At 35.9% G+C, this 12,138-nt stretch overlaps 1 protein-coding gene across 1 annotated transcript in view; it reads right to left on the bottom strand.

Annotated features, from left to right (window-relative positions):
- The window catches only part of Lyst (lysosomal trafficking regulator), a 174,176-nt gene that overhangs the window by 105,670 nt on the left and 56,368 nt on the right, over positions 1 to 12,138 (bottom strand). The window contains exons 15-20 of the mRNA XM_076872866.1: positions 10,303 to 10,463; positions 9,441 to 9,631; positions 6,877 to 7,122; positions 5,989 to 6,162; positions 4,999 to 5,148; positions 1,667 to 1,804 (exon numbers count right to left, since the gene is read on the bottom strand). Of these exons, the coding sequence (XP_076728981.1) occupies positions 1,667 to 1,804; positions 4,999 to 5,148; positions 5,989 to 6,162; positions 6,877 to 7,122; positions 9,441 to 9,631; positions 10,303 to 10,463 (1,060 nt within the window). The remainder of the gene's footprint in view (positions 1 to 1,666; positions 1,805 to 4,998; positions 5,149 to 5,988; positions 6,163 to 6,876; positions 7,123 to 9,440; positions 9,632 to 10,302; positions 10,464 to 12,138) is intronic.

The raw sequence follows: 12,138 nt of genomic DNA on the forward strand, positions 1-12,138 counted from the left end.
AAAAAAAAAAAATGTTTTCTTAGTACCTGTTAAAATGTTACATTTTTTTTCTTTTTCTCTTTAACATCATTGTCAGAATTCTTATTTTTCATCCCAGTGCCGGTGAAGACAAAGATGAAACCAAACTACAACTTCTTCGATAATTATCACAACAAACTGTATAAACTGATATATCAATGATCTTGGGAGGAAATGGACATATTGATAGATTCCTCCACTTTGAACTGCTTACAAAACTTGCCTGGACTATGTATCACTTGTATGCACTGTGATCTATCCGTTGATACAACAAATTATGGTAATGCTGGCGTATCTTTGCTGATGTGTCACCAGTGATGCAATTTTCCCTAGGAGTCGTCAATTGATGTGGTGTTGTGGCATTTCTGTATCCTCCTCCCTTCTACTAGTGATGGTCTAATTTTGGGGGCCAACAGAGGTGAGGCAAAGAACCTCACCCCCCCACTGGCACCAAGGCCAAATCTGGGGGCCAACAGAGGTGAGGCAAAGAACCTCACCCCCCCACTGGTGCATAGGCCTATCCACAATTATGGCTATTTGCTGGACCGGTAGTCAGTGACGGGTATGATCCAATTGCAATGGTATCAACCTAAGACAGGAGGCTGACGCCTAAAGGTCAGTTTTCCAATGACGGGTAAGAACCATATGTTGAATTGGACAAACCTAACAGGCACGGTCCCTAGCCACATTACTTGCTTCTTAATTAAACAGAAGGGGGGAGATGCTGGGAGCCACAGCCAATTAATATGATGCATGGCATTTTTGATTGAAAGGTGATGCCAGCTAGCCATTGAGATGATATGATTATGTTAAAAATTACATTCATATGGATACCGGACTCCTGCTGCGGGACTCCTGGAGAGTTCCCATTGGTTGGGAAAGTACAGTAGGAGGGAATTCCGGGGAGGCGCTTGCGCTGGAGTTCCGGAAAGGAGCAGCAGAACGCCGCGTGGGTGGATCGGGAAGCTTCCCGGGCGGACGTGTTATTGGCGGTTCTTTCAAATAAAGTTTGTTCCTGTTTGAGTGGCTCGTGATCTTGTGCCCAGCCAGACAGCGGCATGTATTTGGGGTAAAAATGGGAGCTCATAACCCACTTGAATTTAATGTATGAAATATGATATATCAAGAGCTTTTTAATGTTTTGAACAACCAATAAAAAAAAAAGATCTTCCAGTCTCCATGGAGCATATTCTTTATTGTATATTTATACAGCCTTTGACCTATTTTTTTTTACATATGCTATCTCTGTTATTAGTTTACTTTCTCTGCATTATTAGACACAAGGCTAATTCTAGTATATAAAGCAGGTCTTCAGCAAACAATGCTTATTAAAACAATACATAGTTTTAAGTTGCTATTTAAGGAATACTAGAATAAGATTCATCAGCTATTGCTACAGTTTGAGAGACTGAAGTTACCATTCTATTCCAATACAAAAAGAAAACCCTCAGAAGCTTGGTAATTGCTGTTCTTTTGTCATTTGAGTTAGGAAAGATGACAATGTGAGATCAAGAGGCAAAAGTTAAGAACCTGGAGATAAATAAAAAGAAAAGAGAAAAAAAAATCCCACTAAGATTTGATGCTCAGAGTTGAGTTATTAGAGAGAAACAAGGGCAGAGAGCCACTGAGCCAAGGCAGAGGAGGGTACCTGCAGAACCTGACACATTAGCAGGAAGTGGTGCACCGCCCGGGCTTTCAGCAACTGCTGCGTGTTAAACCACTGCTGCTGGTGCTCCGCGCGGATGAGGGCTTCCAGAGCTGCGAGCAGAGTCTCCCACACGCCAGGCTGAGGGAGCAAACACACACAGTTAGCACATAGATGCACAGAAACTGCCGCAGGCTTTTGAGAAAACTACCAAAATAACAAAGTAACACTGTGCATACATTTAATGCCAAAAATTAAATTCGCCTGAAAAAAGTTAATCTTAAAAATTTATTTCCCTACTATTTTTCTTTGTAGTCAACAGGTCATTTCTAAATTCCTATGATGAACACAATATTGTATTAAGTGCTTTAGTACATTACCCTTTTCATGGCTTTAATATTTTCAAAAGGTAAATTATCTTGAATTATTTATTCTGATTAAAGAAACAAACATTACCAATATGGCTTTACAAGATGGAAATTGTTTCCAAATAACTTGTTCAAAAAGTGGTGTTATTTAAAACAGAAAATTCAACAGTAATTTGCATCTTGGAAAATGTGAAATATGTATATTTTTGGATTAACTCACGTTAAGTTCACATAATAGAATTCTCTGAGCTATTAAAAATTGTGCATCTTCAAAGAGTAGTTTGTATCCTTTGAAGGTGCCTTAAAATGTTCCTCCTGTATTGAATCAATAAAATTATCCAGAATAGCATGAAAAAAGGATCTCACTGATAATAATTGAAAGATTATCTTTACCTCATCTTATTCCTCTAATTGTTCTTTCAATAATGCTATCAACAAAAGGTAACAATAACTGGCCTGGGTCGCAGGTCTTATTATTTCTCCTGTCATTATCTGACAGTGATGAACAATGGAAAAGCCAAGGAACTGACAGACTTAACTCTACTACTGTAAGCAAGGCCGCTCTCTTCAGAAAACGGAACTGAGATCCAAACACAGACACCTAGAAGAAAGGCAGCTCCCGTATGAAAACTTGACTTGGGTCTGACAAAGAGTACCAAATTGAAACAGTGCCCCTGCTACTAAACGGCCAACATGAAAACCAGATTTTGTTAAAAAAAACAACTACTTAGGAAGGAAATCCTTATTTCAAATCCATCAAAGTGTATGTGTATTTTATCACTTTTGAATGTGATAAGAAAATTTTAAATCAAACAACCCCATATTTTCATGATCTTCTGAAATACTAAGTAAACTGTCTAAATTTAGTTAGGATAGATATTCCAATCTCCAGTTGAGCATATTCTTTATTATATACTTATACAGACTTTCATCTGTTTTTTTTTACTAATTTTTATGCTATCCCTTTATGTGTTTACCTTCTCTGCAACATGAAACATATATATCTTCTATTTTTCAGATCTTAAAATAAATCTTTATTCAGAATGAGAAATCATGACAAATTACAAAGTGAACAAAAACTGACAAATATTATCAGTATCACAGCATACAGAAAAACAGCAGTAGTTGAGTTAGATGCTTGGCACTACTTTTTAATACTTTTAAGTTTGTGGCTGACTTCCTCTTCATATAACAACGATTTTATAAAAATTTTCTATAGGATGAGTAGAAAAATAATTCTTTTCTAGAAATTTGAGCTAATTCATTTTTATTAATGATAAATTAGAAAAGATTTTTTTTTTTGGCTTCACAACTCATTACTGTTGTGAAGACTATAGTCAAGTTTGGGAATTCTCTCTCTCTCTCTCTCTCTCTCTCTCTCTCTCTCAAATATGGGAATAATCTCTCTCTCTTTCTCTCTCTCTCTCTCTCTCTAGTACTGGAAACTAAACTCAGGGTGCTCTATTACTGAGGTACACTCAGAGGCCTTTTTATTTGTTATTTTGACAGAGTCTTGCTAAGTTGTGGAGCCTACCCTTGAACCTGCAATTCCAAGTAACTGGGTCTACAGGCATGTATAACCATATCCAGTGGGAATAATCAAATTTTCTAAAATTCTAAAGGTATATACTTAGAATAACTCTTCAAATAATTACATTTGCTGATAATATTATTATATTTCAACTAATCACAGACAATCTATTGTTTTTTAAAAATCACCAGTAGGGTTGAGGCCATAGTTCAACGGCAGAGCACTTGCCTAGCATGTGTGAGGCACTGGGTTTGATCCTTAGCACTGCATAAAAATAAATAAAATAAAGGTATGCTGTCCATATACAACTACAAAAATAAAAATAAATAAATAGATAGATAGATAGATAAAATCACAAGTAACTTCTAGAACCCTGCCACACTCTATATGCACAGTCCATATTAGAAGTGAGCAGCCTGTCTGACCCTATTCCACTACAACTGCTGAAAGCCAAGGCAGAAAGGAAACAGCCCTATACCCATTCCCTGGATGAGTCCTGTGAAAACCAGCCCATGCACTCCAGGTGTTAAGATGCTGCACCTAGACCTACTGTCTTTCTACGTTATTTCATGCTTCTGACAAAGTCTTGCCCTTGGCATGATCCAGATTGTGCATCCTGGCCAGTGTGACTCATCTGCTCAAAAGGACCTCCATTTCTGTCCCCTGGACCTGGTTCTCCAGACTCTTGGAATCCCCTCTTTTGGAGTTTATGCTAAATGTAGGTCCCGAAGGGGATCTAAATGTACCATGTATTCCTGCCTGATTGTAGTATTCTGAGCCAGCCCAAGTTCTGATCCTGACCCTCCAACTTAGTATTACCATGGCTGTTCAAAACTCAGCATGGGAAATAATCCCAGATTTCAACTTACAATGAATATTACACTGAAATAGTAAATTCATTCTGTGGTTTAGAAGAATGATTAGGTGAATATTAGAGGGTATACACATCTATCTATATTCATAATAGCTGAGATCTAGAAGCAAGGCAAATATCCCTGGATGGAGAATGGAAAAGTGAAATTTGGTAGACACATACAATAGAATATTATTCTACCTAAAAGGAGGAAATTTAAACCTATGACATCTGGATGAACCTATGAGGACATTGCACTAAGTGAAGTGAGCAAATTATAAAAGACAAATACTATATGATTCCACTTAGATGAGCTGTTTGGAGTAGTCAAGTCCACGGAGGCAGCAAATACAATGATGGCTGCAGGGCTGTGGAAGGGGAAATGGGGGGTTATTGTTTAACAGGTGCAGAGCTGTGGCTTTACAAGATGGAAAGGATCATGGAGAAAGACAGTGGTAATGGCTGCACAACTCTGTGAATATGCTTGATACCACTGAACTGTACACTTAAATGGTTTAAAAAGTAAATTTGATGTTATAAAATCACAATAAAAAATGAAAAAGAAGTATATATGTTTACATGCCTCTGCTTTATTCCATATCTTCCAGTCAAGCAGTAGCTCCTCTAAAAGTTTAACATCTTGGATTATAGCATTAGAATCCATATCCAACTTGAACTCTCCATTCTCATTGATATGGATAATATCTTCCCCACAGCAACCTTCAAGAAGGGTCTATGGAAAACCAGTACCAATACGAGATGCATTAATGAGTGGTTAGACAAACAATCAACAGAAACATTAAGTTTTCAATCTGCAGTCTTAACATTAAAAGGAATATTATTTACTAATTCACCATTTCATAAAGTGTCTTTGTTCTGTGTTGCAACTCAAATAAACAGAAAATCCTGAACTTCCAACTGTTTGTAAGCAATTACTCAGTTTCAAACAAAAACCATCCACATCTTATTTTTATTTTTTAAGTGGAAACAATCTGTTCTTAGTAGTAAGGATTTATGTCAGAAATGTATAGATCTTGACAGTTTAAAGAAGTGGGGCTGGGAGCAAGGACATAGAAATCAACTTCTGCCTTAATACCATTACCCACAGAGAAATACTTTCATAATGTTACCATCTAGCTTTTAGCTAGATGGGTATTTAAATATACAATGACATAGGCATTTATAACTTTAAAACTAATTACAGCAGCACTGCCTGATGCAAACGTATATCTCTGGTTCCTATGAACTGTGATCTCTTCCAAAACTGTGGGATGGAGACCACTTCATCAGTCCACAGCATGAGGAGCCAGACTGAGGACATCTACAGTCCAGCCAAGTCTAAAATTCTTTGAGTTTTTTCTTACTTGTCTAAAATGCTTTATAAAATGAAAAATGTAATTACTTGAATGATAGAAAGAACCAAAAGAGTACATAAGTTTGCTTAAATATACAATAATGAGTTTCCTTCATTTTTTTCGGGAATCACTGAAACCCAAGATTGTTATTGGAAGACTCTAATGAAGGGTGAGAATCACTCATAGAAACTATGGGGATTGAATTTAAGAAGTCATACCTTCAAGATGTGAAAGCCAACAATGCATTTCTGTTTGATCAACACCTGATGAATCATAGAAAGCCCATTACAATTTTCTAATTCATGAGCTCTCTGTTGGTTGAATTTAACTAAGGAGAGCAGGACTCGCAGTGCCAATGCCTGAGTTTCTTCACAGTCACTGAGTTCAACAACCTAAAAACAAAAGATGAATATATTTTTCTCCTAATCTGTTGAGACTAAAAATTTAACACATGTGATTACCTACATTCTTTCATATCAATTTTTTTGTATTTCTTCTCTTTAAAAAAAAAACTCCCAACCCAAATAAACTAAAAAATTTTTTTTCACTTGTTTGTTGACCTTTGGAGTTTTTTCTCTATGCATTGGGAAGATTTAAAGGGATAACTTTTCACAAATATAATTTTTAAAATTACATTTCTTGCCAGGTTCAGTGGTGCATGCCTGTAATCTCAGTGGTTCGGGAGGCTGAGGCAACAGGATCTCAAGTTCAAAGCCAGCCTCAGCAACTTACCAAGACCCTGTCTCTAAATAAAATATAAAAAGGGCTGGGGATGTGGCTCAGTGGTTAAGTGCCCCTGGATTCAATCCCTAGTACCAAAAAAAATTTTTTACTGTAGTATGCATTCTTTTCCAAAGGCAATTTAAAATCTCATAATTTAATATTTGATTGTTCTAATTACATTTGTGGATAACAGAAAACTTCTAAAATCTTCATAAATTAGAAGAAACCTTAACCATCTGTTGCAGAAAATTTTGTCATCCTTAATATGAGATTTTTATCTTAGTATGATTAGATGTAGCTTTTTTTGTAATTCATAAGGAACTCTTAATTAATAATAAAGAAGTAGATTCTCTTTAAACAAACCTATAATCAGTGAGTCTTACCCTAGCAAAGAGAAAAACAAAGATACCAGCTCCGCCAACCTCGTGCAGAATGCCTTGAATCGTTTTACACTCAGTAGGCTTGAGGTTTTTTAGTTGAGGAGAGTCTAGCAAGATGCTCTGGACTTCTTTTGAACTGAAGGGTCTTTGAGAGAGCTGGGTTTTCACCTGACCTTTTAGTCTGATCACTGGCTCATAGATGGTATACTGAGCAGGACAATAAGTTGTATAAACAATGGAAAGACTTTCCTGAAACACAAATATTTTCCTTTAATTACAAAACAAAGTTTAAAAGGTTAAGTCATCAGCTGGCAAATAAATATTTCAAAGTGGAAAGACACCCAGGTAGTCTTTATCTTTGTGGGGTTTTTTTTGTTGTTGTTGTTTTGTTTTGCTTTTTTAATGGCTACTATACTGAATAAAGATGAACATGAGAAGCAAGGCTGCTTCCCAAAGGGAAATCACTGTCACTGAGTTGTGACTGAAAATATAAACACGTTGAGACTTTGAAGGATTCCAGCTTTGGTCAGCTTAGAATAAGCTTACCATCACTACTAACAACAGCTAAGTCTTAGACCACACTCATTATAAACAAAGCACTGCCCTAAGCACTTAGGAATATGGAGACCCTGGTCAAATCATTTGAAATTTTGGCTTTAGATTTGCTCATGGGCCTATAATTAATTTAAAAGTAGCTCTAAACTACATTTTTGTATTAGAATAGAATTCCAGTCTATTAGAACAACTAAATAAAATTAAGTAGAACTTTCAATATTTCTCCCATGCATAGGGTAGTTTTGAATAGTTTCTAGCTCCCTGCCAAGTTTTTTCAAACTACTTTAAAAAGTAACGTAAGTTTTAAATGCAGAATGAACTTTGAGGTAGTCTCAGTGGCAGCTCCGCAGCCCAGGCCCAGGGAAATCATGTACACTTGGTGTCTTCTCATACAAGCAGAGGGAATCCTGGGCTTTAGTCATGTATGATTCATGGCAATTTAAGTACCATTTCATCAGATACACCAACAAGTATATCTGTAAACCAGCTAAAGCACCAACACAGACTGTTGTACATGATTGAGATAAAATTATTACTTGAACAAATACTTGTGTGAGCACCTCACTTTCCCTAAAGCAGAGGATCTCAAATCATGACCCCAACCATCAGCAGCAGCAGGGTCACCCAGGAGTTTACCAAAAAGGCATGCTCCTGGCCACACCACAGACACACTCCATCAGGAGCTCTTATCCAGGTATTCTGATAAACTTCAGTGAGTCTTCTCAGTGAGTGGACATTGGTACTTAGACCGGTTAGCATCTCTGGCCCCCACCTAATAATAGCTGACAGCCAAAACCTACTCAGGCCCACTCTGCACACACCATGTAAAAGTATTCCTTAGAGATAAGAGATTACATGCCTAATGTCAGAACTTCTGATAAACTCCATAGTTATCCATTGTTTCTATTTTGCCACAGATATATATTTGACAGCACTTAAGATATATATGTGTTTTACAAAACATCTGTACTATAATTTGTCCTTTAGTCACATGTTATAGCTTTAAAATAGAATTATTTATGGAGGAGGGGGCTGTGGCATGAACCCAAGGCCTCCCAATGGTAGGCAAGCACTCTACCACTGAGCTACATATAATTTTTTATTTGAAACATACATCTCAACAATAAATAAATACATTCCCAAACAGTGGCCTGCTTCAAGTAAGAAATCTCTCTGTCTACAATTGTACTTCTCACAAGAAACAAGAGGAAGGGCCAGGGAGGCAGCTCAGTGGCATGGCCCTTGCCTGGAGTGCATAAGACCCTAGGTTTGATTCTTAGCACCACAAAAACAAAAGCAACCCCCCATTCCAAGAAAAGAAAAGAAAAAAAAAAAAAAACCCACACAATAAGACAACAAGAGGAGGAACAGTTTCAAGGCCAGATGTAACAGTTTTTAGTAGCTCTTCTAAGACTAAGAAATCTATTTTCTAGTTGTTATTAATGCAAAATCCCCACCAGTAGCTCCTAAACTGTATACTGGTAGAACAAAACATTAGAATAATGTAAAAAAAAAAAAAAAAGAGTATCATATTAGCAATACTTTGAAGGCAATATTGTTAGTTTCTACTAATATTAAAAAATCAGTTATCAAAAACCTGATACATGTAATTAAAACTAATATTATAAATGAACATTAGTATTTATTTGTTAAGAATGAAAAGGAAATATAATGAGCAATATTATAAAAATATATAAGGCTTATATTTTCACTGTATCACAAACATTTTTCCTGAATTTTTACTAGGTATAAAATAAACTGATAAAATTATTACAGAAATATAATTCCAAGGAAAAATAGATATAAATTTAAAACCTGAAATTATGACAGAGTGACAAAGTGTTTTGAGTAGTTTTTCAGGAAAAAAATAAAATATTGTAAGAAATACTGTAAGAAAATATTAAGGAACAAAATGAAAAATTAGAAACCTAATGCATGGGAATTATATATTTCAATAAATATACCTGTATAAAGTTTACTCTAAAGTTTAAATTTCTAAAATTAAAACTTACAATTAGGAGACCAACATCCACATCTTTTTTAGTCATAAAAAGTTCTCTGATTTGTTCACATCGCAAAATTTCTTTATTAATATACTTGGAGCAGTCATTCATGGGCTTGCCGTATTTACACGGCATTATGGATGTATAATTGGGTCCACAGGCGTATAAATAAAAGGCTTCTTGTGAACCAATCTTCGCTCCTGAGTAGCAGAGAAATACAGTCAGTCACTTAGAAACTGAAGCAGAATCTGTCACGGAGGACAAGAGGGCCAGAGTTCTTTTTGCCAGATTCCATCAACTATTCACTACATCTATCTATATGCTCCTTCAATCAGAAAACAAGCTTTTGGTTTTGTTTTGCTTGTTGTTTTTAATAAATGGAAACTATATCTTGGTAAATTCCATTTTAAAATAAACTTGAATTGATGTCTTTATTCCTTCCCATGTTTCAATAAGCACTATCTGAATACTACTATATGCCAGGTTTAATGACATATTTTTTAAATTATATCTCCCCCCTCCCCGAAAATTTAGTATTGACAGGACACACTAAAATTATAAATAAAAGAGACAACCATTCTACATTTACTAGTCCTGATACTACATTTTCCAGGACTGTAAAATGATGCTGATTTAATGTTTGGAGTGGGATAGAGAGAGATGCACTTAATGTGTATTTCAGTCGTAAGATAGATCCACATTAGAAAAGGTTTAAGTCCTTCAAAAGTAAATCATAGGATCTTGGGAATATACTACTTATTAAACACAGGTGAAGGAACAGAGATCTATATTTTAGCTGGGTTAATGTACTTAGTTTAACATTTGTTAAATGAAAGAAAATTTTGGAAATGCTTCCAAGGGGAAAATATACCATTGAAGAGGAGCAAATTTCCCAGGTCCCATTTTCCAGACAACTGCAAAACCTCTTCTTGAGATGATAAGCCATGGCCAATCATGCAAAATGTTTTATTGCTATCTGATGACAAACTTGTTTTTCTTGGAAGCATAAAGTCCAAAGTGACATCAGGCTTCCTGCATTGAAAACAAAGTCAAGTCAGTGATTTCAGGGAGTACTAGAACTAAGCATTTTAAAGTATGACTGTTTAGTGATGGGACATTCTTGAATACTGCTTCTTGGCTCAGTATAGATGGTTGGTGATGGGAAGAGAGGATGCTGGTTCTGCTTTGGGTCAGAAGTGCTGCCCATCCACATGCCACAGAAAGGCAGACAAAGGAAAGGTGACTGAAGAGTCTACAATAGATCACAGGAGTGTGACCAGCCAGCCATTCACTCCAAGTTTTTGTCATTGTTGGACTTCTGCATATGTGCCTTCCTGGTTTACAGAAACAAACCAACCATCCCTCTCCTAATTTTACCAAGAAGACTACTATTTTGGTAAACAATTCCTAAAATTTCATATCCTCTAAAAGGACTCTGAAGACTCAGCAGAAATAGAATGTCACTTCACCAAACTTTGCTCTGTCTCACCACTGAAATGCCAAGGCTATCCACATTTTTTTTTTTTAAATGCTTAGGATTATAGAACTTTGGACTTAGTCTTTTTTCTCCATGGATAAAGGTTACAGGGATGCTTATGAAGGACAGGAAAAGCAAGACTTTCCTCATAGAAAGGCAGGGAAGCTAGGAAGACTTCTTCATCTAGTGAAATTGATGAGTGTCAAACTCTACCCCTACTTTAGGCATGTCTTAAATTCATATTAAGATAATGAAGGTAAACTATTAAGACAAAGTCTAGATAAAATTTGTGAATAAGATGAAGACTTAGAATAAACTGACATGGTAAGGTCCTTTTAAGAAATTCAACCTTGTATATATTTATTTAAAATTTTCCTTTTGTTTTCATGTTTCATATTTCACAAACAAAATTGACTATTTTAATAGGCTGAGACTAGACAATCCTTGGTACAAAAAAATGTCTATAACTAAAACACTACTGCCACCTGGTGACAGTATGATAATATAATTTTTAAGGGTGAATGAAAACCTACTGCAAATGAATGCAAAAGAAATTCAATAACTATCTATTATGCCATATATTTCTACCATATTTATGTGTTGTTCATCAAATCACAACTTATATGAGATATTAATAAGTCATTTTTAAGTGTTATTATGTATTACTAAGAAGTTATTCTTTTTATCCTGCTACTTTGCTGAATTTTAATCTATAGCTCAGAAAGTGACAAAAGCACTGATTATGAGAATATTTTTTGTCCTTGTTCACATGCTCACTGCTCTGCTAATTAAGTCATTAACTTGTACCAAATGACAAAAAAATGTCTTCAAAGGAATGTAGAAATAAGCAGGAGGACAAAGAAAATGATATGTGAATCAAGTGATCATACTAATTTCAAAACTGTCTGTGATGACAACCTAATCTCTCACTCTAAATGTGTCTATTTTACTTAGTTTTCATATCAGTCAGGTGACCTGATTCAGAAAATGGCTGCAGAGCTTTATAATACAGGGCTTGAAAGCATGGGCTCCAGTTAGGGTCAGGGCTTGGGTTCGAATCTCAGCTCTGCTCCTTGCCTATGCCATGACTTTGGACAGCTACCTTACCCTGTTCTGGGTTTCAGTTGACTCAGGTTAAACAGAGTAAATACACCAACATCATAGTGTTTGGGGAGAATGATACTCTATGTAAAGTGCTTAATGCAATGGGTGGCCCTTGTCAGGATTTCC

The sequence above is a fragment of the Callospermophilus lateralis genome, chromosome 13, assembly GCF_048772815.1.
Source record: "Callospermophilus lateralis isolate mCalLat2 chromosome 13, mCalLat2.hap1, whole genome shotgun sequence".
Classification (NCBI taxonomy): domain Eukaryota; kingdom Metazoa; phylum Chordata; class Mammalia; order Rodentia; family Sciuridae; genus Callospermophilus; species Callospermophilus lateralis.